The sequence below is a fragment of the Geotrypetes seraphini genome, chromosome 1 (genome assembly GCF_902459505.1).
Source record: "Geotrypetes seraphini chromosome 1, aGeoSer1.1, whole genome shotgun sequence".
NCBI classification, from domain to species: Eukaryota; Metazoa; Chordata; class Amphibia; order Gymnophiona; family Dermophiidae; genus Geotrypetes; species Geotrypetes seraphini.
In genome coordinates this window covers 501,414,307-501,441,779 of record NC_047084.1, presented here as the reverse complement: position 1 = coordinate 501,441,779, position 27,473 = coordinate 501,414,307, and the positions used below count along the sequence as shown (strand labels likewise).

The 27,473-nt window shown below is 44.4% G+C and overlaps 1 protein-coding gene across 1 annotated transcript in view; it reads left to right on the top strand.

Moving 5' to 3' along the window:
• Positions 1-27,473, top strand: part of DAPK1 (death associated protein kinase 1) — a 312,064-nt gene that overhangs the window by 113,630 nt on the left and 170,961 nt on the right. Inside the window, exons 5-10 of the mRNA XM_033927667.1 lie at positions 680-809; positions 4,186-4,234; positions 4,369-4,395; positions 12,417-12,569; positions 15,624-15,669; positions 23,384-23,473. Of these exons, the coding sequence (XP_033783558.1) occupies positions 680-809; positions 4,186-4,234; positions 4,369-4,395; positions 12,417-12,569; positions 15,624-15,669; positions 23,384-23,473 (495 nt within the window). The remainder of the gene's footprint in view (positions 1-679; positions 810-4,185; positions 4,235-4,368; positions 4,396-12,416; positions 12,570-15,623; positions 15,670-23,383; positions 23,474-27,473) is intronic.

Below are 27,473 nucleotides of genomic sequence, written 5' to 3'. Positions count from 1 at the left end.
ACAAAGGAATTAATGTGATCACCGTGCTTACTCATGTAGAAATCAAGGTCAGGAAACTGTTCTCATGTGATATCTGACTGAGCTTCCAGTTTAGTTTGTGACTGGCTTGTGAGGTGTATTCCTTTCACCAGGTTAGTTATACATTTATTGAGTTAGTCCAGCTAAAGAAGTATTGACTGCAACCAATTTGGCCATTACTTCTTATAAAGCCACAAAAAATAATGCTGTCCTGCTCTGTAGAGTCATACACAGATGTTGTTTGCCACATACACTTCTGAGTATTCCATACAGTTCTTTTTAAGAAAAAAGGTAGTATTTAGTTCTCTGACTTCAACCTATTAGTTCACTTCATCAGTTTTACTTAACTTTCGTTCTTAACCGACTTTGCTGTTCTAAAAATCCTCCCAAGTAGTACTGCTACCTGTCTGATAATGACTAAAATGTTGCTTCTCAGTCTGGTGGCAAAATAGGCCCTAATTAAACTGAAGTCCTTTTTGTTTTGTGCTCTGGGCTTTTGGTGTAAAATAAATAACAAAAGTGGACTATGATAGACTTTATATTAAAAGAATTGTGTAGCTCATTAACACTGTAATTGTGTCTTTTGGGACTGAGACTAGCCCTGCCTGTGGTACCATTTTTTTTTTTTCTCATTTCTTCATGTGTTTTCTTTTTCTCTAAGCCTGAGAACATAATGCTGCTCAACAGGAATTCACCAAAGCCTCGGATTAAGATAATTGACTTTGGCTTGGCACATAAAATTGACTCTGGAAATGAGTTTAAAAACATCTTTGGAACCCCGGAATTTGTTGGTTAGTACAGCTTCTGTTTGGTATAATATTTAGCCTGAAATGTGTCCTATATCGACTGTGAAACCCAGTTCCCCTTCACAGTAACTGCATGTGGCAAACAGTGTTCAGGCACAGTAGGGAATGAAAGTAGGTACTTAGGTGTTATTGGGTATTCTAAATTACATTACATTACATTACATTAGGGATTTCTATTCCGCCATTACCTTGCGGTTCAAGGCGGATTACAAAAGGTTAATTTAAAAAAAGACAGAATTACAATGATTAGCTAGAGAGGTAAGTTGTAGATCTTAAGAGCATTTAGAGGTCGTGTTGTTATTGCTGTTTCAGGAATTTCTTGAAAAGTGTGGTTTTTATTTCTTTTCTGAATGTCCTATAGTCTGGGGTGGTCATCAGAAGGTTGGAGATCTGGTTGTCCAGTCTTGCGGCTTGAGTGGCTAGGAGGCCGTCGTGTAGTTTTGTTCTTTTTACTTCTTTGATTGGGGGGGGTATGAATGGTGAGTGCGTTTTTCTGTGTCTGGTACTGGGTGCTTGGATGAGGCGATTGTTCAGGTATGATGGGCTGTCTCCGTGTAGGGTTTTAAATAATATGCAGTAAAATTTGAAGTGGATTCTTTCTTGGATTGGGAGCCAGTGTGAGTTGATGAAGGCTTCAGTGATGTGGTCATGTTTTTTCAATGAGTAGATGAGTCTCAAAGCTGTATTTTGGATTGTTTGGAGTTGTTTTATCGTAGTTGCAGGACATGGAAGGAAGAGTATGTTACAGTAGTCCAATATACCTAGTATTAGGGATTGTACTATAAGTTGGAATTGTGTTCTTTCAAAGAATTTTCGGACTTGTCTCAGGTTTCTCATGATTGCGAATGATTTTTGAATTGTTTTATTTATTTGTGGTTGCATTGTGCAGCATCTGTCTATGGTCATGCCTAGTAGTTTTATGGTGGTTTGGATGGGATATTTGGTTGCGTTTATGTCTAGGTTGGTTGTGGTTTGGATTTTGTCATTTTCTAGGAGGATGAATTTGGTTTTGTCTTGGTTGAGTTTAAGTTTGTGATTTTTCATCCAGGTTGTGACTGCTTCAAGTGTTTGGTGAAGTTTGTCTGTCATGGTAGGTTTAGAATGATCGTATGGGACGAGGATGGTGATGTCATCCGCATAACTATAGGAGGTTATGCCTAGATTATCCAGATGCGTTCCTAGAGAAGCAGTGTAGAGATTGAAGAGGGTAGGGGATAGTGGAGATCCTTGTGGTACGCCGCAGGGGTTTGACCAGGATTCTGACTTTTCTTTGTTTGATTTTACACTGTAGGTTCTGAGTTTTAGGAATCCTTCAAACCAGGAGTATACTTTGTCTGAGATGCCTATTGCATCTAAGATCTGTAGAAGGATGTTGTGGTCTACTAGGTCGAATGCCGCCGATAGGTCCAGTTGTATGAGTAGCATTTTTTTCCCTGTACTAAGTTGTTGTCTGACGGTATCCATAAGGGAGCCTAGTAGTGTCTCTGTGCTGAAGTTTGTTCTGAAGCCTGATTGCATGGGGTGGAGTAGGTTATGGTCCTCTATGTAATTGGTGAGGAGTTTGGCTACAAGGCCTTCTATAATTTTGACATATAGCGGAATTGAGGCTATAGGTCTAAAGTTAGATGGGAGGTTTTGTGGTGCTTTTGGGTCTTTTTGGATTGGGGTGATGACAATTTCGCTGAGGTCAGCAGGGAATGTGCCTTCTGTGAGCGTGAATTGGATCCATTGTAGAGTTATGGTGCGGAATTTTACACTGGAGGTGGTAAGGAGATATGAGGGGCAATGGTTGAGGTCACAGGAGGCATGGCTGTATTTTTTGTAGAATTTGTTGAATTCTGACCATTGTGTGTTAGGGAATTGAGTCCAAATTCTGTCTGCTGCGATTGCCTCTTTTCCTGTAGAGTGGATTGTGGTTGGATTTTGATGGGATGGGTTAAGGATGAGTGTGGCTCTGGTGTTGGTGATTTTGTTCTTGAAGTGTTCTGCTAAGAGGGTGGGTGATGGTGGAGGTGTGTTCGTGGTGGTAGTGTATGGTTTGGTGTCTGTTAATTCTTTCAGGATTTGGAATATTTTTTTGGAATCTTGGGTTTCCGTGCCTATGAGATTAGTGTAGTAGCTTTTCCTCTTATCTTTTAGTAGATTTTTGTATTGTTTGTTGATTTTTTTCCAGTCGGTTTTTGTTTGATCTTGGTTCTTTTTTCTCCATTTTCTTTCTAATCTTCTACACTGTCTTTTGAGTTGGAGTAATTCATTATCAAACCATTGGTCTGATTTCCTGCTGGTTCTGGTTTTGGTTTGTAGGGGTGCCAGATCATCAAGGATGTTGGTGGATACATTTTTCCAGTGGGAGATGAAGTTTTTTGGGTCGCAGTCTTGGATAGTTTCGTCTACCTTTGACCAGAAAATGGTTGGGTCGATATGTTTGCGTGAGGTATATGTGGTTTTTTTTGATTGAGGTGTGTGTTTGGTCTTGGTCCAATTGATGTTGAAGTTATAAATGTAGTGGTCTGACCATAGGGATGGGGACCATGTTCCGTTAGGAGTTTGGATTGCTGGATTGGATGGTTGGTGAGACATGAATGCAGCAATGTCCAGTTGATGACCTTTTTCATGAGTGGTTTGTGGGTTTAGGATCTGGAAGGATAAGGCATTGAGGAAGGATAGACAGTTATTTGCTGGTGTGGAGGTTGTGTCTTCTAGGTGTAGGTTTAGGTCTCCTAGGATGAGGTTATATTCAGCTGTTAGTGAGTTTTGGTAGATGAAGTTTTCAAATTCAGGTCTCACTGTGGTCCAGTTTCCTGGTGTTATGTAGCAGAGCAAGGAGTTTAGAGGGTTTTTTAGTGTTGGGTTTGTGAGTTGACACGCTAGGAAATCCATTTGTGGAGTGGATGTTTTCTCAAGTATGTTTAGAGTTAGGGAGTTCTTGAATATTATTGCTAGTCCTCCTCCTCTTTTTTTCTCTCTGCAGGTTACTGTTATTTTGTATCCTGGCGGGCATACTTCTTTTATTCTAGGGTCTGTGTCTGAGGTTAACCAGGTTTCAGTGAGGAATAGGCAGTCAAGTTTTTCTGTTTTTATCCAATTTTTTATGTTTTCTGTTTTGGGTCCTAGTGCTCTGATGTTAACATAGGCACATGTAAGGGAGGTCGTGTCAGTCTGGGGAATGTGAGTTGTTTCCGGGTATATGAGTGTTGTGGGAGATGGATGAGATTTTGCACAAACAGTTTGAGTTTTAAACCAATATTTAGTGTTGGTGTGGTAGCCATATTATTTAATGATAAAGAAGGATTAACAAACCCAAGTGTACCTGCCTTTTCTGCTGTTTTCTAAGCCTAGTATTTGTGTTTCTCTTTCTTAGCACCAGAAATAGTGAACTATGAGCCCCTTGGTCTTGATGCTGATATGTGGTGAGTTAGCCTATTTTCATTTTCCAAGACCAGCCCTGATGCATCTTGCATCAGTTTATTTGGATTTAATTCACATCTTTGTCAATACTTTAATTGTCATGGTTCTATTTTTTTCTTTTTTTTTTTTCCTACAGGAGCATTGGAGTGATAACATACATCCTGTAAGTGTAGTACAATTTTTTTTAGACTGCCCTTCCAATATGATTTTGTGATAAAATGCTGCAAACTGCGTCCTATATCTTAAACATAAGAACATAAGAGTTGCCATACTTGGACAGACTTGAAGGTCTATCAAGCCCCAGTGTGCAGTTTCCAACAGTGGCCAATCCAGGTCACAAATATCTGGCAAGATCCCAAAAGAGTAAATCAGATTTTATGCTGCTTATCCTAGAAATAAGCAGTGAACTTTCTCAAGTCCATCTTAATAATGGCATATAGACTCTTCTTTTAGGAAATTATTCAAACGATTTAAAACCCTACTAAGCTATCTACTTTCATCACATTCTCTGGCAATGAATTCCAGAGTTTAATCAGATTTGGGGCTCTTGTTTTTTTACTAAGCTGCAATAAGCACCAGCATGGGACGGTCTAGGGTTGTCCAGAAAAATCTAGAATTGGATAAACTGTGAATTGAAGTTTTTTTCCCATGAATTTGTTTGTGCTGAATCAGAAATTTTTTTAAAAAAATTTAAAGCCCAACCTGGGGTCTCTCAAAGCCACTGATTATATAAAGTACAATTTTTCTTAAAAAATTGCTGCTGTTTTTGCTTAATGCAACAAATATTTTAGTGTTGTTATAGCTATAACTTTTCACACAGCAATGATACATTGATAAAAATACATTTTATGCAAAAAATCTAGCAGTATTTTATTAAATGAACCTTCAATATCTGCACTTTAGCTATTATTTATGTTAAATTTGTTACTTTCCACAATAAACAGATCACTTTGGTGTAGTCATCCACCAATGGTGTTCCAAATTACAAGCATTCATTGTCTTCATGAGGTAGGACAAAGCCTGCGATGCTATTCAACTACTTGTAACAAGACCACAATGGGAACCAAGGTCAGTTTGTGTGTTGGCCCTGTAATCAACTTTAAAGCTTTTTCCATATCCATGAGCAGTACCAGGTTAGAAATAGTTACATTAGACAGTAGCACAGTAAAATTCCTCAGAGTTAATGGCTTTGTATCTCTATTGGTGAAAGTAGATATAGCCTTAAATGGCTGATATGTCTTGAGTGTAGATGTGGTGGGCTCGTATGCCTTGTTTGTTTTATGAATCATGGTCTTATCCTTGGACAAGCAGACTGCATATTCTCACATTTGGGTGACTCATCCACAGAGCCCAGTATGAACAGTGCTAAAAGTGTACTGTCATTTTAAACTTTTTAAGAAGCTTCAAGACTGCCTGCACTGCCCACATGCAAGTACCTTCCTGCCCGATGTCAACTCGTGGTTCCTCAGTTCTTCGTTTTCCGAGGAACAAAGAAGTTGTTTGGACTCTGTCCATACAAGTTGCCTTCCCATCAACATTTTCTTAGCCTTTTCGGCTCGTTTCTTTTATTATTAGTAGTGTTTTATTTCTTTGTTCTTATTTTTCATTTCGGTATTTTTTCATCAAATTTTCGACACAACTTCTCAGTTGGGCCTTCGGGCGGTTTCCCTCTGGGATTTTTTTTTCTTTTTTTCTCTTGTTTCAAGTAACCTTGGTGTTGGAAACATTGCATTTTTTTACCTTGCCGCCGAGAATTTTTCTCATGTCAAAGCCTTCTATTGGGTTCAAGAAGTGCTCTCAGTGCCAACGGCCCATATCAATCACTGATGCGCACAACTGGTGCATTCAGTATCTGGGGCCGGAGCATTGAGTAGATTCTTGTATCCGCTGTTCTTCTTTACAAAAACACTCTCTTAAGGCTTGACGCATCCAGCAAGAGAAGCTTTTTGGAGTGGCCATGGCCTCTGGCAACAAATCAATGCCACCGGTATAGACGGTACAGGCATCGGTGCCTCCCTCAGCATCAGACACTATTCCTGTATTGGATAAGCCTGCTAAGAATCCATCCTCATCTCAACCAGTGTCACAGACATCTTCAGCATCGAGTCCCTCGATACGTACCAAACGTCGATGCTATCATCGATCTTCTTTGGTGCAGGCTGCCTCTCCTTTAGGGCATGCTTCCTCATCTAGGTCACCCACCCCTCAACACCCTGCAGCACCAATGGTACTGGCTGTTAAGCCAATGGTAGCAGTGCAGTCCTTCCAGGACCAACTTAAGGAGTTCTTCCAATGGGAGCTAGCTGTGCTGTTCAAAGTACATGCGGCACCAGTGCTTGCATCGACTCCCTCTTTACCGGTCCAACCTGAGCATGGTGCATTGAGGCCCCAAAGTACCGGACCTAGCTCTCTAAGTAAACCTACATCTCGAAGGACATCAGGATCCCATGGTACCGATCCTTGGTCTTCTAGTAAATCCAAGAGGGCATCGCACGGTACCGGTTCTTATTCACCTCGACGTAAGTCAAGATCTACGTATAGACTCCTTCAAACTAGAAAATTCATGACTAGATCAGCTTTTGGTGCATTTGATGTGAAATCTAGGGCATTGGCTGTATCTATTGCCATAGGACGTCTCGCATGGCTTCAAGTTTCTTGACCTTGACATCAAAGTTCAAGATCGTTTAGCCAATATTCCTTGTTTAGGTGAAGAGCTGTTTAGGGACAAAGTTGAGGATGTCATGCAAAGACTTACTCGGCATGAACAGAGCTGGTCTACTTTAGTGGGGGTCTAAGTCTAAGACTCAATCATCTAAGTTTTCCCAGAAACCTACTTATTTATCTTATAAGAGGTGTTATTTAGCAGCTTCGTCCTCTTCTAAACCTCCACAACAGAAGAGGCAGAAAACCCAGAAATCTCAGAAGCCTGCAACTTCTGCTCCACTGAAATCAATTCAGTGTTTTTGACGTGTTTTTAGAAAGCACAGTTACAATTCCTCCAAATCAGCCACTTCCCCAACCCATCGGGGGCTGTCTTCTTTTGTATCACCAATGCTAGACTCATTACAACAGACACTTGTGTCCTCAAAGTCATACAGGAGTTCACCTCAGTGCTATTAATGCATACCATGTTACTTTCAATAATAAACCTCTGGCCACTCACCTGCATGTTTCCTGGTTTATGAAGGGGCTCTTGAACTCAAAACCTCCACTAAAGCCGTTATCTGGGATCTTAACATAGTCCTCACCAGCCTGATGAAACTTCCATTTAAACCTATGGCAACCACTCCTCTTGAGTTACTCACTTGGAAAGTGATGATCTTGATCTGTGTCACTTCTGCTCATCGAGTGAGTGAATTTCATACGCTGGTTTGTGACCCACCTTTTACAGTATTTCATCACAACAAGGTAGTTTTCAGAACTCATCCTACATTCCTTTCAAAAGTAGTCACAGAATTTCTCCTTAATCAATCCATTGTGCTATCTGTTTTCTTTCCAAAGCTTCATTCTCATCCTGCAGAAACTGCTCTTCATACATTGGATTGTAAACGTGCCTTGGCTTACTATATACATAGAACTAAGCCACATAGGTCTTCGTCACAACTGTTCATCTCTTTTGATCCTAACAAATTGGATCTACCTGTAACCAAACAAACTATTTCCACATGGTTAGCGGCCTGCATTTCCTTTTGCTATGTTCAAGCTAGGTTGTAGCTTGTGGGCAGTGTTACAGCACACAAGGTCTGAGCTATGGCAGCTTCGGTGGTTTTTTTGCGTTCCACTCCCATTGAAGATATTTGCAAAGCAGCTACTTGGTCTTCAATTCACTTATTTACATCTTACTACTGTCTAGAATCCTATTCCAGATGAGAGAGTCATTTTGGCCAAGCAATTTTGCAGAATTAATTTTCTTCCTAAAGGCCAACTTTCCCTCCATCCCGTTCATTAAGCTAGAGAGTCCCACATGTGAATATTTTGCCTGCTTGTCCAAGGATAAAGCACAGTTACTTATTGTAACAAGTGTTATCCAGGTCAGCAGGCAGATATTCTCTCATCGCTCTCACCTCCTCTGGTTGGCTTCTTAACTTGCTTACGGAACTGAGGAACGTGCGCCAACGTCGGGTGGGCAGTCTCAAAGCTTCTTAAAACGCCTCTACCACAATTCTTAAAAAAGTTTAAAGTGACAGTACACTTTTAGCACTGTCCTTACCAGGTTCCATGGATGACATCACCCACATGTGAGAATATCTGCCTGCTGTCCCTGGATAAACACCTGTTACGGTAAGTAATTGTGCTTTATAAGTGATATAATTAAGCTACCTACATTTTCCAATTAAACCCACGGGAAGCACGAGCCTTTCTTTTTTTTAAAGTTATTCTAAATACCATTAGAGTCTTAGCAGATCTAATGTAAAGCCTCACTGAGGCCTTGTTGGAAGGAATTGAACAGCATCACATGCTTGGACTATCTCCCTCTTACCCTCCTCCTCCATTTTCCATCTCTGTAAATAATACTGTCATCGTTCCAGTCTCTTCTGCTCGCAGCCTTGGAGTCGACTTTGATTCTGACCTCTCATTTTGTATGCATATCCAACAAACTGCCAAGGCCTGTCACTTCTGTCTCTACAACATCACCAAAATTCTCCCCTTCTTCTCTAAGCACACTGCCCAGACCTTTGTCCACTTATAACCTCACACTTAGATTAGGGCAATCTACTTCTAACTAGTCTCCTGCAATGCTGCCTCTCTCCTCCCCTGCAATCTGTGCAAAACTCTGCTGCACGACTCATCTTCTACAAATCTTGCTACACTCATGTCATCCTTCTCCTTAAATCACTTCACTGGCTCCCTATCTGCCTTCACATACAGTTCAAGCTCCTATTGCTGACCTACAAGTGTGTTCATTCTGCTGCTTCTCAATACCTCTCTTCTCTCTCCTTATACGCTCCCCAGAGAATGCCATTCCTCAGATAAGCCACTTAGCTGTACCCTTCTCCTCCACTTCCAATTCCAGACTTCATTCCTTTCATCAAGTTTGTCCGCTGAACCCCTTCCTTTGCCTTGTTTTAAAGCAGACTGAAAATCCACCTTTTTGATATAGCCTTCAATCCATAACCTTACTTTCCAATGCCCACCAACTCAGCCTGCAGATTAATTGTTTCCCTTAACTGTATCCATGACATCCTGTTTGTCTTTGTCTGTTTAGATTGTAAGTTCTTTCGAGCAGGACTGTCTTTGTGACTCTGTACAGTGCTGTATTCGTCTGGTAGCGCTATAGAAATAATTAATAGTAGTAGTATCTCAAGAAGACATTGAATGCTTGAGTGTTTGGAATGCCGTTGGTAGATGACTACATGAAAGTGTACATGTTTAGCTATTAGTGAAGTACCGTATTTTTCATCTATAAGACGCATCTGACCATAAGACGCACCTATGTGTAGAGGAGGAAAAACCAAGAAAAAAAATTTGGTTCAGAATTTTTTTTTTCTTGGTTTTTCCTCCTCTACACGTAGGTGCGTCTGATGCTGGGCAGCTCGCAGCCTCCCTGGTACCTTTTTTAACTAGTGGTGGTCCAGCACGGTCTCCTGCTGAATGGCTGCCTTTCTCGTTGCAGAGCGGCACACTATGCAGAAGCTCAACCTTTGCGTTTCCTGCCTGATCTTGTGCCGCTCTGTGATTGGCTGAGGTGTATTTGCTCCATAAGACACCCACTTTTCACCCCATTTTTGGAGGTGGAAAAAGTGTGTCTTATGGAGCAAAAAATACAGTATGTTAAATTCCTATTATTTTCCACAATAAAGTGCAGATATTGAAGGTTCATTTAATAAAATACTGCTAGATTTGTTTTTGCATAAAATGCCTTTTTTCCCCCGGTACAAACAGTCATTGAGACTTGGCTATTCTATAAGTTCATGTAGTTGTTTGAAATCTGTGATGAACAAATCTTTTGAGTTTTTAGGAACAAAGCTTTGGAATGCTCTTCCAACTACACTAAGAAAAGTTTGTTATCTTTAAATATAAAAAGATTTTTTTTTACAATTTTCTAATGAAATCTTGTGAAAAGTTTTTGTCCTGTTGTTCATTTGGGGGGGGTCGGTAATGGGGGGGTTCATCGGGGGAGGTCTGGCAGGAGGGATTGGGTACCCTCCTGCTGGCGATCGTACATGGGGTTAGGTGGGCGGTCAACAGGCAGGAGGGGTTGGGTCCCCCCTGCCACGATCGCACGTGGGGGGGGCATCAGGCAGGAGGGGTTGGGCTCCCTCCTGCAGCGATCGTACGAGGGTGGGGGGACTGGCAGCTGTGGCCGCTTTACTTATCGCAGCAGGGAGATCCCTTGCCACGATAAGTATAGCGTCAATGTCTACAGTAACCGGCATCTGTAACGTGGACGTCAGTTACAGAATCGGGTTTATTTTGGGTAGGCCTAGGCCTGATTTTGTATAGGACGCCCTTCCCGGGCATCCAATACAGAATCTGGGCCACAGTGTCTGCAAGGAATCTATGTGGTTTACCATAAGATTTGGAACATGTTCATCTGTTACATTATTTGCAGCAGCATTGGTTTAGGAAAAGGAAGGGGTAAGGTTGAGAAAGTGACTGTAGTGAAAATAGGTACAGTATGTATAAAATGAAATATAAAAAATATAAATAAACTGTAGAAAAAATGTAGTTGGTTGAATTTGAATTGATTGTGATTTCTTAGAAGGCTGCATAAAATATCTATCCTGGGCATGTGATTAGGTCAGTGGTCTCAAACTCAAATCCTATGCAGGTCCACATTTTGGATTTGTAGGTACTTGGAGGGCCTTAGAAAAAAATAATTAATGTCTTCCAGAGGCTGTTGTAGACAAGAAAACATTAAATGGTTTCAAAGAAGGTTTGGATAGATTCCTAGAAGAAAAAGGGATTGGGGGTATAGATAGGTATAGACCATTGCTCAGGCAATGGGCCTGATGGGCCGCCGCGGGAGCGGACCGCTGAGCAGGATGGACCTATGGTCTGCCTCAGCAGAGGCAACTTCTTATGTTCTTATGTCTTATTAAAGAAATGACAATTTTGCATGAGGTAAAACTCTATGATCAAGATACTGTTTTATTTTATTTTTGTGATTATGATAAACATACCAAGGGCCTCAAAATAGTACCTGGCGGGCCGCAAGTTTGAGACCACTGGATTAGGTGGAGTTCACTTAACAATAGAAAACATGTAATATAGTTGAGGAAAACTCCCCATCCCCCCCAAAAAAAAACCCCTCAGAACTCGTCTAGATCAATTTCCCATTTAAATTCCATTTCTTTCGTTGTGTTCATGTCTAGAGATTTGTCTTGACTAGATGTTCTAAGCTTCAAGGTGCAGGGACTATTATACTTACATACAAGTTTCAAGTTTATTATTTTTCTTGATTGATCGCTTAATCAAATTCTAAGCGATGAACATATTAAAATATAGTCAAATAGAGACAATACAATACAGACTTTAAATAATAATATTGGGTGGAAAACTAATACATAGTACATTATACTCATTACATAGGGTAAGATAAGGGTTTGAAATACAATTAATAAGGGTTTGAAATACAATTAATAAAGAAAAGCAAAACAAAGGAAAAATACATTAGGGGAATCAATAAACACATAGCATAACATAGTAAAATAAAATCACTAATTTAAGAACTGTTTAATTAAATATTAAAAGCATCTTTAAAAAGAAATGTTTTTAGATTACTTTTAAATTTTCCTAGATCCTGCTCATTCTGTAGATAAATGGGGAGATCGTTCCAAGTTTGAGGAGCAGTTACAGAAAAAATAAACTGACAACATAACCTGCAAAACATTGTGTGCATTTGTAGCACTACAAATACATGCAACTTCAACCCTGCATGATCAGATAAGAAAAGCACTGGTTTTACTGTAGAATGGAAATACATTTGACAGGAGATTTGATCTTAGCAGGACAAAAACTTGGGTGGGTGAGGGGGGTCTCCAGGCAGATCCTTCAGAGACCAGAATGCAAAGACAGCAGTGGCCTTTTATATAGATTGTTAAATTCTAACATTGTGCCTCTTAAGTACAGTACTGAATCCTATCTTGCAATTAACCCCAGATTTGTATCTTAGAAGAGATCTTAGTGCCATGTATTAACGGTTCTTTTTTTTTTTCCTGTTTTTTTTTATTTCTGCAACAGTTTAAGTGGTGCATCTCCCTTTTTGGGTGAAACCAAGCAGGAAACCTTGGCAAATGTGTCTGCTGTAAGCTACGAGTTTGAAGAAGAGTTTTTCAGTCATACCAGTGACCTAGCCAAAGATTTTATAAGGAGACTGCTGGTCAAAGATCCAAAGTGAGTTTACTGCCACGCTGTCCTTTATTTTTATTTTTTTTCTAATTAATGACCATTCACTCTCTCCAATAATGTTCCAGTTGTCCTGTATTAACCTAACCCTGCTACAATTTAACCCTTCTATAACTATGCAACTCTCCCTCTTGAAACATAGTACTCCTGTCCCCCGGAACAACATAACCTTCTTTTACTTTATATTGTAAATTTCCCCATGCTACATGGGCCTCTTACCCTGTAAATCGCTTTAAACCAGGGGTCTCAAAGTCCCTCCTTGAGGGCCGCAATGCAGTCGGATTTTCCCAGTGAATATGCATGAGATCTATACGCATGCACTGCTTTGGGGAAATTCTGTCATTGGGGAAATACATGCAGAACATGGTTCATGGAATTATTTCCTCTCTGTGCTCATGTGTGCATATGCGTGTGAGAGGAGTTTTGACAATTCCCTAACTGCTGTTGTGGTAAATCAACGTATGTTGCACCTGCTGAAATTACTTTCTCACAAAAATAATATAACCCATTTTTTTGGTGATGGGGAGGTGCTTTATTTCTCTTTAATAATATTTATGGTTCATAGACAACTCGGCGAAAGACAAAGGCGCGCGCTGAAGAAAATTACAGTTTTTAGGGGCGCCGACGGGGGGTTTTGTTGGGGAGCCCCCACAGTTTACTTAATAGAGATCGCGCCGGCATTTTGGGGGGTTTGGGGGGTTGTAACCCTCCACATTTTACTGTAAACTTAACTTTTTCCCTAAAAACAGGGAAAAAGTGAAGTTTTCAGTAAAATGTGGAGGGTTACAACCCCCCACAACGCGGCGCGATCTCTATTAAGTAAAGTGGGGGGTTCCCCCCACACCCCCCCCCCCGTCGGAGCCGGAAAAACAGTAATTTTCTGTGGCGCGCATCTCCGCGCTGCGCTCAATTGTCTGCACACACCTTTGTCCCGGCGCGCTTTTGAACTGACACCAATATTTATATACCACTTTTATTGTGAAGCTCTAAGCAGTTATATGTATGTACAGTATATACAAATATGTATATAAAAAAAAGAATCAAAGATCTACTCTGACATTGGGGAAATTCTGAAAACCCGACTGGATTGCAGCCCTCAAGGAGGGACTTTGAGATCCCTGCTTTAAACCTATACTAGAAAAGAGTGATAAAGAAATCCTGATTAGATTAGATTTTTTACAATCCAAGAGAATGCTGGAACAAAATTATTCATGAAAGGTCCAATGTCTGTCCGGGGGAGGGGGGTAGAGAGGGAAATGACTCTGAAATTTTGATGAAATATGACCATGAAGATGAAAGCTGGTGGAAAAATCAGTTTAAGAATAGATAAGATTGACCATTATAGAGACTGCCCAGCTAATATGCTATCTCATTTCCAGTTTACTGATATCAGTAGAAATAGAAGATCTTACTATGGTTGTCCTTGGCATTTTCCCTCTGTAAAAGGCAGAAAAAAGCTTAAGATTTTTGAAAAACCCCTTGCTGCTTACTTATTAGGCTCCTCAGATTTGGGGTGAGATTAGACAATATTTTTTCAGAAGTTATTCTTACCTAGTTTAGAGTGGAGGAGGGGTGGCCTAGTGGTTAGAGCTGCAGCCAAGTAGCATCAGGCTGTAAAGCTGCAGCTCAACAGTACAAGGTCCCCCCACCCCCACCCCACTTTCTGAGTCTGAAGACCCCTTTCTGCTGCTTAACAACTTATAAGGAAATATGATCTAATTGTAGTTGTCATTTTTCTAAAGGCTCTGGACTCAGATCACCATCCTCCTGGACCACCTTTGCTTGCAAAGGTAGCCCCTAAGTGGGGTAGGGGGAGGAAGAGTCTTCAGGCAGCTGCGAGGATAGGGGAAGTGGGACCGGGACCCTGCTTTGCAAGCCTAGGAGCATCGGGTTATGGCTTTGTGGCTCGTGCTCCTGGGCAGTGAAATAACACAAGCAAAAAGTTGGGATTATTTTACCCCGATATATGGGCCTTAATGTGACTTGTGGTGTATTTGCATAGTAATGAGATGCAAAGCATGCAAATGCATGTTTTGCATCTCATTACTGCTTAACCTCCTATGACAAATTTGACTGGGGTATTTTATGTCGAGCAGTGTTAGGGTGTTGATTTGCATTAAGGGCCATATAATGCTGTTTGAATTCCCTCCTTAGTGACTGGACCCTGTAGTTTGCTACTGGCTGCTAGTTCAAGTTTCAGGTTTCGTTATTCTTTGATATACCATTTGTCAAACCTAAATGGTTTACAATGGAATAAGTCAAAAAAAAATTTTAAATTAAAAATAAAACATATCTTTAAAAAAGAAATAAAAGGTAAGAAAATAATAAAAAGAGGGGATACATAACAGACTGACATACTGGAAATAAAATGGGTGGAAGGACATGGTAAGTTAATAAATACATCGAGATTGAAAATAAAAATAAAGGGAGGAAAGTGGTGGAAGGGGTAAATACAGTAATATTGATTGGTTTAGGTATAATCACACTTTGTTTTAATTTTATTATATGTTCCAAACCAGTGGAATATTGAGATACAGTTCCATTCAGACTGCTCCACCCCTTTTCAGGCCAGAGAGAGACAGTGTAGATATAATCACACGCTTATGCACAGGTACAACACAGATAGAAATGCACATGCAAATAGAAGGGTTGGAAATAATTCCTTGACCATTGTGCCATTTTTAGTATGCAGAATTTTATTTTTATTGTAGTATTTAAGCTCATGCTTTTTAGTTGTTGTTCAAGGTGAGTTACGTTCAGGTACAGCGGGTACTTCCTGTTACCAGAGGGCTCAAAACCTAAGTTTATGCCTGCATGACACACAAGTGCTAATTGATTACTTTTATTGCACCAACTTGTTATATTTGTGAATAACTCTCAGAAGCTAGTAAACAATTAACTTAGTCCAATGAAAAGATATTATTGACCTTTTATATTGAATTGATACATTTAGAAGTGGACAAATAGCAGTAGCATTCTCATTCACATTCAATGTGCAAAGTCGACATTCAATTTTTTTTTTTCTGTGCTTCTCTGTTCCAGGAAGAGAATGACAATCGAAGACAGTTTGCAGCACCCATGGATCAAGGTCTGTGAGATCCTTCAATGGCTAATTATACTGGTGTAATATTTGCTTTTCTCTTTCAGTGAATCCTATGTGTAAACCTCTTGGCAGATCTACAGGCTTTAGAGACAGGGGAGCAGCAGGAGACTTGTTATACCTGCTCCTAAAACATCTTCAGAATTTACCTTACATAAACTGTACTATAAATAATATATATTATGTGACAGCAAGGTTCAATGTATGGAGTGGGATTTTTTTTTTTTAAAGTACACTTCAAAATGCTTAGAGATAAATTTATAAGCTAAAATGGATTATTTCTACCAGGCTTTCTTAAATCCATATTTAACCAAGCATGTGATAACTTGTAAAGCTCATATTCTGTTATATTTTATTGAATGTGATTACCGTATATACTCAAATATAAGCCAAGATGTTGGGGCCCAAAAATGGGGGTCTTGGCTTATATTCAGGCCAATGCCCACCCGCTCCCCTCCCAGATTTGTTGAAAGCCTCTACCGGGCTGCCAGGCTCTGCACTCTGTCTCCCTTCCCTGCCCTGTCCATTGTATCTCCTTTCTTCCAATATCCTGCATGCTGCCATACCTTCTGTATGACCCACGTCCCTGGAATAACTGGTATAGCGGGCAGGAGCGAGCTTTCCACACTCCTGCCCCGCTGCTGAGCTGATCACTGCTGTGAGTTCTGGTGGTTCAGCTGCATGCTGCTGCCTGGTGCGAGAACTCAGTGCAGCCATTCAGAAAGCCGCTCAGTGCCGGGCAGCAGTGTACAGTTGAACCCCCAGAACTCGTGGCAACAACCAGCTAAGCAGTGGGGCAGGAGCACGGAAAGTTCGCTCCTGCCTGCTTCACCTGTGGACCAGGGATTCCAGGTACGTGGGTCATAAAGAAGGCGCGGTGGCATGCAGGATATTGGCAGACAGGAGATACAAGGTACAAAGTAGGGAGGGAGAGACAGGGTGCAGAGCCTGGGATGGAGGGAGGGACAAGGTGGAGAGCCTGGCAGGTAGGGAAGGGTGGGGACTGGGTGCAGTGCCTGGCAGTGGAGGGAGGGGACGCTAGGTGCAGATCCGAGCAGGGCACTTGAATATTAAGCCCCCCATCTTATATTTGAGTCGACCATTTTTCCTCATAAATATAAACATCTCTATTTTTATAATGTCTGATTTTTATGAAATGTAAAATTCACTTATTAACAGCTGTCTCGCATTTGGTATAACCCATGTGTTGGTTTGCTCTGTATTTTAAGTTTTTGATAATTCAATAGTATTTCTTTAAAATGTATTTAACATGCATTGAATTTTTTTATATTTTACTTTATCCCAGGACAAGCAGGCAGCATATTCTCACATGTGGGTGACGTCATCTACGGAGCTCCAGCGCGGACAGCTTTTCAAGCAAACTTGATTGAAGTTTCAAGCTTGCTAGGCTGCACCACGCATGTGCATGCCTTCTTGCCCACTAGAGGGCGCATCCCCACCTCGTGGTCCTCAGTTCTGTTTCTTCTGCGGATCCAGAAGCCCTGTTGATTTTGTGCTCCGTACCTTTTTGCCTTCTGCCACCGCGGCTGGGTTATTTTTCTTCGCTGTGCTTTGTTTATTATTTTCTTTTGTCGCGTGTTTGAATCCGTTAAAAAAAAAAAAAAAAGGTTTTTTGTTCGGCTCCGGGGGCTCCCGGGAGCCGCGGCCCCGGGACCTTGTTCGTTCCCGGTCGTTTTTGTGTTCATGTCCTGTCCCTTGACAGGCTTTAAAAAATGCACCCGGTGCGATCGTTTACTTTCTATCACCGATCCCCACCGGTGGTGCTTGGTTTGCCTGGGTGCGGATCACCCGACTGACTCCTGCACTCGGTGCTCCACGTTCCAACCTAGAGCTCTCCGCCGCCGATGCACCCGCATGGCGGAGCTCTTCAGTGTGGACCCCGCGGCGGGAAGGCCTCGGCTTCGGCCCCGGCCTTGACCTCGGCCTCGACGACCTCGCCGCGGATGCCTTCCTCGTCGAAGCCTGCGTCCTCGAAGCCGACCCTGGGTAAGTCCCCGCTTCCTTCCTCTGCTCCAGGGTCTTCGAAGAAGCCATCCTCGGGCTCCTCGACGGGGGCGGGTGGGTCGTCCTCGGCTCCGCCCCGGGCGTCGAAGTCGGGTGCCCCACGGGAATACTCGATACCGAGGTCGCCCTCGAGGGAGCACCCGCCGGCCACGGACATGCCGTCCATGATGGCCGTTCCCGTATTTCAGGACATGCTCCGAGCGCTTATCGCCTCGGAGCTGTCCTGCGCCTTGGCACACCTGCAGCCGGCTTCGACCTCGGCAGCCTCGGCCTCGACCTCGGTACCAGTGGTGGTCCCGGCCTCGACCCCGACCTTGCCCTCGACCTCGGTAGTCGACCAGCCTGAGCGGAGTGTGCGGCCTCGGGACAAGGTGCGCCGGGTTCGCAGGATTTCCTCTTCCTCGTCGAGGTCCTCCCGCGGATCCTCACCCTCGGGTCGGCCTCGGGCGAAGCGCCGGGCCCGGAAGCCCAAGCGCCATCGAGGGTTGCCCCGGCGGCGCGGTCGCTCCTCGCCAACCCGGGGAACGGAGACTCTGAGGGTCTCGGAGCTCCGCCTGGATAATCCGAGGCTTTTGCGTTCCTCTGCGGGGAAGGGATCGAGGGACTCCTCCCCGAGGAGGTTGGAGCTTGCCTCGGTGCCTCATACCCCGGGGACTTCTCCGAGGGGTTCTTCGGGGCATCGGAGATCTCCGACCCCGACGAAGTCTTTTGGTGTGGCTTCCTGGGGCTCGGAGTCTGGCACCGGTCGGGAACCCAGGTACTCCCGTGAGGCTTCCCCGTCTTTCTTGGTGGCACGGGCCTCTCGATCCCCTTCCCCTCCCCCTCCCTCGAGGCCCTCTTCGTTCTCGAGGTTTGTTATTGATATGGGGAAGGCCTTGGACCTCGACCTTTTGTCAGGGTCCCAATATTCGAAGGAGTTTCTGGAAGAACAGGATTTGCCATCTCCCCCAAGGGAGTCTCCGCGTCTACCCTTGAACAAGATCCTTCATCAGACATTCTTGCGGAACTTGGACTCCCCTTATGCTGTCACGGCGGTCCCCTCGAAAATGGAGTCGAAGTACCGCACGGTCCCCTGTAAGGGCTTCGAGAAGGCGCAGTTGTCCCACCAGTCTTTGCTGGTGGAGTCGGCTTTGAAGAAATCTCAGCCTTCTCGAGTCACCGCAGCGGTCCCGCCCGGGCGGGAGGGGCGGACCCTTGATAAGTTTGGGCGCCGCCTCTACCACAATTCGATGATGGCTAACCGTGTACTTAACTATGCTTTCACCTTCTCTTCCTATCTGCGGCAGATGGTGAAGGCGATGCCCCGTTATCACGGGGTCATGCCGGATTCGCATAAGTGTGACTTTGGCAAGTTCATGAACACCTTGTCCCAGCTGTGCCTGTATCTCTTCAATGCCATCTATGACGCCTTTGAATTGTCATCCCGGGTCTCTGCCTTTGCGGTGGCTATGCGCCGTCTAGCGTGGCTGCACACGGTGGATATGGACCCGAATTTGCAGGAGCGCCTGGCCAATTTGCCGTGTGTGGGCTCGGAACTTTTTGATGAGTCCCTGGAGGCGGCTACTAAACGCCTAGCCGAGCATGAGCGCTCTATCGCCTCCTTGGTCCGTCCCAAACCCAGGGTGGCGAATCCGAAGCCGTACAGACCTCCGCCGCGGCGCTACCCGCAGAGGTCTACGCCGGCGTTCTCTAGGCCTCCTCCCCGGCATCCCCCTCAGCAGGCCAGGGCGTCACACCAGAAGCCTCAGGCGCCCGGGGCGTCCAAGCCGGCGCTGTCTTTTTGACGCGCTGAGCGGATGGGGGTGGGCCCCCTCCGCGCTGTCACCGAACCCGCTTCCCATCGGGGGCCGGTTACAGATCTTTTATTCGGCCTGGACTCTGATCACTTCAGACGCTTGGGTACTCCATGTCATCTCGGAGGGTTACTCACTAAACTTCATGACTGCGCCGCCGGACAATCCACCCGGCGCGTCTCTTTCCCACCGAGCCCAGCTTCCTCTTCTCCTCTCGGAAGCCAGGGCCTTGTTGAGCCTTCGGGCGGTGGAGCCGGTACCCCCCGTACAATGGGGACAGGGGTTTTATTCCCGTTATTTTTTGGTCCCAAAGAAGACCGTGGACTTACGCCCCATTTTGGACCTCCGGAAGCTCAACAAGTTCCTTGTCCGGGAGAAGTTCCGTATGTTATCGCTTCCGGTCCTGTACCTTCTGTTGGAAGAAGGGGACTGGATGTGCTCCCTGGACCTGAAGGAAGCTTATACTCATGTTCCGGTGCATCCCGCCTTCCGCAAGTTTCTACGGTTCCAGGTGGGGGAGTTGCACCTTCAATACCGGGTCCTCCCCTTTGGCTTGGCTTCATCCCCTCGAGTCTTCACGAAGTGCATGGTAGTTGTCGCGGCGGCCCTGCGATCTCAGGGTCTGCAGGTCTTTCCCTACCTGGACGATTGGCTGATCAAGGCCCCTTCCAGGGAGGGGGTTATCTCAGCGACCCGACAGACTATCATCTTCCTTCAACGTCTGGGGTTCGAAGTGAACTTCCCCAAGTCTCAGTTGTGCCCGGCTCAATCCCTTTAGTTTATCGGGGCCGTGCTGGACACGGTTCGCCTCCGTTCATTCCTCCCCCATCCTCGGTTGGAGGCCCTGCTTCGACTGAGCCGCCAGATTTCGCTGCAGCCCTCAGTATCAGCTCAGACTCTGATGATTCTGCTCGGCCACATGGCGTCGACAGTTCATGTCACGCCGTTCGCCTACTTGCACCTGAGGCTTCCTCAGTGGACCCTGGCCTCCCAGTGGCGTCAGGATCAGGACCCAGTCTCCTGTCCTGTAACAGTGACTCCTTCCTTGAGACGCTCGCTCCGTTGGTGGACCAACTCTTCCAATCTTTCCGGGGGTTTGCTCTTTCTCGTCCCTCCACATCGCAAGGTCCTGACCACGGACTCTTCGGAGTACCAGTGGGGGGCTCATCTCGACGGTCTGCGGACTCAAGGTCTATGGTCGGCAGAGGACCGTCTTTGTCACATCAATGTGTTGGAGCTTCGTGCCATTTTTCTGGCTGCTCGAGCGTTCTGCCACCTGCTGCACGATCAGGTAGTCCTCGTGCGGACGGACAACCAAGTGGCAATGTACTATGTGAACAAGCAAGGGGGAACGGGCTCTTGGTCCCTGTGCCGGGTGGCCCTGCGCCTTTGGGAATGGGCAGTCTCCCAGAACATCTTCCTCCGGGCGGTTTACATTCAGGGAGAGAGGAACTGTCTGGCCGACAAACTCAGTTGTCTGCTACAGCCGCACGAGTGGTCGCTAAACTCCAGAGTTCTGCACGAGGTCTTCAACCGCTGGGGGACTCCTCAGGTGGATCTGTTTGCCTCCCCGGAGACTCACAAGCTGCCCCTCTATTGTTCTCGGATGTACTCCCCGGACCGTCTCGAGGCCGATGCCTTTCTTCTCGACTTTGGAGGGAGGTTCCTGTATGCGTTTCCTCCTTTCCCTCTGATCTTGAGAACGTTGGTACATCTCAAATCGACCAGAGCCACTATGATTCTCATTGCGCCTCGTTGGCCTCGCCAGCACTGGTTCTCCCTGCTTCTTCAACTCACTGTCAGGGAGCCTCTGCTACTGCCTGTTTTTCCCTCTCTGCTGTCTCAGAGTCGGGGGTCACTGTTGCATCCCAATCTTCAGTCCTTACATCTGACGGCTTGGTTCCTTTCCCCTTGACTTCGGTTCCTGTTTCTCAGTCTGTACGGGAGGTTTTGGAGGCCTCACGCAAGGTCTCGACTCGGCTTTGCTATTCCCAGAAGTGGACCAGATTTTCATCCTGGTGTTCCTCGCACCATCTGGATACGAGTTCGGTTCCAGTGTCCTCGGTCCTGGACTATTTGTTGCATTTATCTCAGTCTGGGCTGAAGATGACTTCCATTCGGGTGCACCTCAGTGCTATTGCTGCTTTCCATCGGCAGCTTGAGGGTCGGTCTCTCTCTCTTCACCCTCTGGTTACTCGTTTCATGAGGGGTCTTTTGAATGTTCATCCTCCTCGGAAACCTCCTCCTGTGGTTTGGGATCTTAATGTGGTTTTGGCTCAACTGATGAAACCTCCTTTCGAGCCTATTGACAAATCTCATCTTAAGTTTCTCACTTGGAAGGTGATATTTCTGCTTGCACTCACCTCCGCTAGGCGGATTAGTGAGTTGCAGGCTTTGGTTGCGGATCCACCTTTTACTGTGTTCCATCATGACAAGGTGGTTCTTCGCACCCATCCAAAATTTTTACCTAAGGTTGTGTCTGATTTCCACCTCAATCAGTCCATTGTTCTTCCGGTGTTTTTCCCGAAGCCCCACTCTCATCCTGGCGAGGTGGCGCTTCACACGCTTGACTGTAAGAGGGCGTTGGCCTTTTATCTTCAGCGCACTAAGTCTCATCGGAAGGTTCCTCAATTGTTTTTGTCCTTCGATCCGAATCGGTTGGGACGTCCTGTTTCCAAGCGCACCTTGTCCAACTGGTTAGCTGCTTGTATCTCTTTTTGCTACGCTCAGGCTGGTCTCACGCTCCGTGGTCGAGTCACGGGGCATAAGGTCCGAGCTATGGCAGCTTCTGTGGCTTTTCTCCGGTCTACGCCGGTCGAGGACATCTGTAAGGCTGCCACTTGGTCTTCGGTTCATACTTTCACCTCCCATTACTGTCTGGATACGTTGTCCAGAAGCGACGGCCGGTTTGGCCAGTCGGTTTTGCGTAACCTGTTTTCCTAAATTGCCATCCTCCCACCTGCCCTTTTTTGATTGGCTTGGAGGTCACCCACATGTGAGAATATGCTGCCTGCTTGTCCTGGGATAAAGCACAGTTACTTACCGTAACAGGTGTTATCCAGGGACAGCAGGCAGATATTCTGACAACCCGCCCTCCTCCCCGGGGATGGCTTCTTTGCTGGCTATGGAACTGAGGACCACGAGGTGGGGATGCGCCCTCTAGTGGAGGGAGAAGGCATGGACATGCGTGGTGCAGCATAGCAAGCTTGAAACTTCAATCAAGTTTGCTTGAAAAGCTGTCCGCGCTGGGGCTCCGTAGATGACGTCACCCACATGTGAGAATATCTGACTGCTGTCCCTGGATAACACCTGTTACGGTAAGTAACTGTGCTTTACTGGATGTCGCTTAACATACCCAATGCCTTGCACTTGCTTTTTCCTACTTCTGTAGACAATGTTGTTTTCAGCACTGAAGATTTAGTGTGTAGAATTAAGACCAGCAATGATATTGCAAAATGAAGACGCAAAATTAAGTGCTTCCTGTGTTTTTTAAAGGACCCTTAGGATTTTTAAAAAAATCTAAACTTGTATATTTTGTATCCAAATCTTATTATATTTGTATAGTCTGAAAGTGTACCTGTTGAAGTAGTGTTCAATACAGTTTGAGTTGTAAGCTTAATTTTACTCCCACCCCCTTTTGTAAAACCATAGTGTGATTTTTAGTGCCGGTCACAATGGTAACAGCTCTGACGCTCGTACAATTCGTATGAACGTCAGAGCTGTTACTACCACGACCGGCGCTAAAAACTGAACTACGGTTTTATAAAAGGGGGATTAAACAATAATTGAAGGTCTTACAAAAGTTGTACAGTGAAAGCCTTGATCTGCTTCACATGTTGGGGAAAACTTCATGGGTTTTTTTTTTTTTTACTTTTTCATTTTAGCCTAAAGACACACAGCAGGCACTCAGCAGAAAAGCATCTGCAGTAAATATGGAAAAACTTAAGAAATTTGCTGCACGCCGAAAGTGGAAAGTAAGATATTTTGTTGGATATAATATATAAAACTGTCTTAACTGATGTATTGTAGACCACTCTGATGGTTTTTCTTAAGGATAGTATATCATAAACCTAGAAATATATACAGTCATCTCATTGGTGTCTTGAGATGAGTAAGTCATTTTTCAGTGGCCTAAAAATGATTTCAAAATAGTTGTATGTCTGTTCCTGGAAAAGTGGTCAATAGTTTCTTCTGTCCACAAGCAGGTTTGTCAGACACACAAGTGGGTGACATTTTTACATCACAAGGTTGGAAAAGCTCTTCCAGAATGCCATAGTTCTGAGCATTTGTGGATCTTCAGTTTGTTCATCAGAACAGGAAGACATACAAAAACAAAGCTCTCCTTTATAAAAGTTTTCTTTAGCTTGTTTCTGACGTTGTTTTGTTTTCCCCAAAAATAAAAAAAATAAGAGATTTTTCTTTATGGGAGGGGGGAATTACCCAAAGATATATATTTGTGTATGTGCGTTGTTTGGTTTAAGTCCTAGATGAAGTCGAGGTTTTGGCCTTGTCCCAAATGTGTTAGAAAGATCTGAACTTTGTTCATTCCAGATGCTTTATTTGGCTTTTGTCAGATCATAATCAGGCTGTGTAGGATGTTTTTGTAAGCCCAGAAGGATTACCTAAACTATCTCAGAAGTTGCTAATCTAGGGAAGACTTCCACAGACCCAAGTAGAAGTCAAAGGATGACTCACTGATCTCACAGTAATACTGCCTACTTGGTAGATGTTGCCTCTACCTCCCTGTGCAGTGAATTTGAGTCCAACCACACAGCAGTGCTAGGGATCTTCCTCTGAGGCTTACAGGCATAAAGCAGTCCTTTTCAGCACACTCACACAAGCTTGATATTAAAGCAAATTCCAGAGGTTCCATTCAAACCCCTGGAGCATGCAGGCATTGCAGAGTGCGACCCCTGAGTGCAGTTCTGTGCTGTCTATACTTCTTGAAAAGACTCAAGCCAGACAGCACTAACCTTCATACAAAGGGTGCAAAGTTTCTCATTCTCCCTATCTGCCCAGTTAGTCTGAACTATTTGCTATCCTGAGTGAAGCAGATAAACATGGAACCAATATTATACATCCAACATATGATATATTTGTCTTAAAGAATATTAAGTTCCATTATTGCTGCTATATTTCTCAAGAGAAAAACAAGGAAGAGGCAGGCACACTTGAAGGTGAAGTCCTCCGACTGAACCTAAATGCTGGTACTCTCCCTTAAATATGATAAAGTTTTACCTTAATGAGCATGTGCAGGGTATTTTGCCTCCAAAGCCCCTCTCCTTGGAACATTAATTTTTCCTTCTGCTGTTCCTAGGAAGTTGCAGCTCTCCCCTCTCTCTGAAAAAAAACCCCAAACCAACAAAACAGCGGGAAACGATCGTTTTTTCTTTTGTTAAAGAAAAGAAAAATGAAACGAGTTTTCTTCAGAAAATTACAAGTTTATTTTCTCCTTAAAAAAACCCACCTTTTCCAATAACGGCACGCCACTTCTTTTCCGCTGCCATGGGTATCTTCATCTTCTTCCAAGCAAATAAGACGGCAACTAGGACCCTGAAGACACTTTTCTCATCTCTCTTCAACTACCGCAATGTCTTCCACTTTATCAGCGCCGCTGCGCGCCAACAGCACTTCAAAGCCTTCCAGCCTGCATTTGACATGAGCTCGCCCCTGTCAGGGCCCAAATCCGGTACTGCCTCCGTCTCACATTGCTGCTCAATTTCCAGCAGAGATTGGAGCAGTACCACCGAAGCAGCCGGTTTCCAGAAATTCAACAACTTCTCCACTGTCCTCCACACAAGAAACCCCAGCCTCACAGAAAGAACAGGCTGCATACTCCAAATTAAAGTGGGATAGGCTTCCATTGGCTCAGCTCCAGCCTTGCGGTCCTCTCCCAAGGTAAAGAAGTCGTTGCTGGAAATTGTAAGTACAGTGGTACCTCGGTTTACAAGTGCACCAGTTTGCGAGTGTTTTGCAAGACGAGCAAAACATCGGCGCCTCGGAAACCGAGCGTGCCTCGATTTGCGAGCACCCCCCCCCCCCCCCCCGTGAACCGGCACCCTCCCCCCCGTGATCGGGCAATCCCCCCCCCCAGGCGCCATCGGGCACCCACCCGCCGCCATCGAGCACCTCCCCGCCGCAACCTGAGGTCCCCCCCAACCCACCCGAACCCTCTTCTTACTTTAGTGTAGCCTCCGCACCGGCACCAGCATGTCCTGTGCATTGGTGCTGGTGCCCGAAGATCTGCCTCCTGTGCTGGGCCTTGAGCATGTGCGCATGCTCAAGGCCTGAGAGTTCACGTTCTCTCGAGAGAACCGGGACGGGAAAATGAGTCCCCATAGGGACGGGGAAAAATTTGTCCCTGTGTCATTCTCTAACCTGATCCAGTAAGATGCTCAAGTAGATTATGTAACTATAAAAGTATGCACATGTTCCTTTGAAGTGATGAGGACTTCCAGCATGTCAGAGATGTTTTCAGATTGTCTAGTCTGGATGGTTCTCATTATTTTAAATGTTCAGAGTTAAAAATACTTTGACAGATTTTATACATTTTGAATCTTAAAATAGTTTTGAGTGTCATTTTATAATCAATCTTTGTGGATTAAACCCTATTTTATGCATATAAAAGGGTTCTTATAAATTCCCCATGGGTTACCCGTGTAAAAAATATGCAATAACAGGAAGGCAGGCACACTAATACAACCTGTTTATCATTTTTGTCACTCTTCTCTGTATCTTTCTAATTCCACGCTCTGTCTGTATATATACATGCAATACAAAGGCATAACATTCTCAATTTTGTTTTCTATGCCTTTCCTGATAATTCCTAACATTTCATTTGCTTTCTTACCTGCCACTCCACATTGAGCAGAGGCTTGTTCTGCCCTCACCCTTGCTTCCAGGGGACACACCCAGTTTTCACTGTCTCACCCTCCTACCCTCCCCAGGACATGCTCCCCCCCCCCCCCCGGCAGAAATTGTATGGCAGGAAGAAGTGAACAGTGCACATTGTGTGGAAAGGGAAGGAGCGAACCAGTCTCTGGTGAAGGGGAAGAAAGCCACTAATGCTGGCAGCTTCACAGAATTTGGTGCAGCAAGTGCAGAATCCTTCATGTTCTGCGGGGGTAAAGAATTCTGTGCAACTTATGCGCTGGACCAGTTGCACAGAATTCCTGCAGGAATAATGTTTAGGTTTATTTCATGCTTGCTATAACGCCTTTTAAACAAAATCAAGGCTGTTCACAATCTAAAACATTTAGATCTGCCTTTTACCCTTATTATTTCTTAAACACATCTAGCTGCCAATGCATCTTTATAAAATAGACTAGAAATAGGTAGGTGCCTTCTTCTAAACCTAGATGAACTTGTATGAAATTATCCCTAAATAAAAAAATAGGTCTTAAGACGTTTTAAAAGAAAGAATTTTAAATTGATAAAAATATTTGTGAATGTCAAAAACTACTGTGTAATGAGAGCTGTGGGTCTTAACTGTTAGGTAAATTAAAGTAGCTTTCTAGGGTGGCAGCTACAATCAAAGGAAAACAATAGGTTTTGACAACCGCATGCATTCAAAGGATTATCAGTGTCTACATTTACCCAAGAGACATGGACAATTCTCAAAAATCCCATTTATGTGAGTAAAATTACTTTTTTAGAAATTTCCTTCATAAAGAATATTCCCTACTAGTCTTTAAGCCTGTTACATTAACGGGTGCTAGAATAGATGTGTGTGTCTGTCTTTCTTTCTCTCTCTCTCCCTCCTTGGCCGCTTTCTGTCTGTCTGTCTTTCTTTCTTTCTTTGTGTCTGTCTCTTTCCTCGGCTGTCCACCACCACCCCTTGCCTGTCCAGCAGTAGCTCTTCTCCCTTCCTTTTACCTGCCCCATGTCCAGCAGCACCTCTTCCCTGCTCCCCCCTGTCCAGCAGCAGCCCTTTTCCCTTCATTTTACGTCTCCCCTGTCCAGCAGCACCTCTTC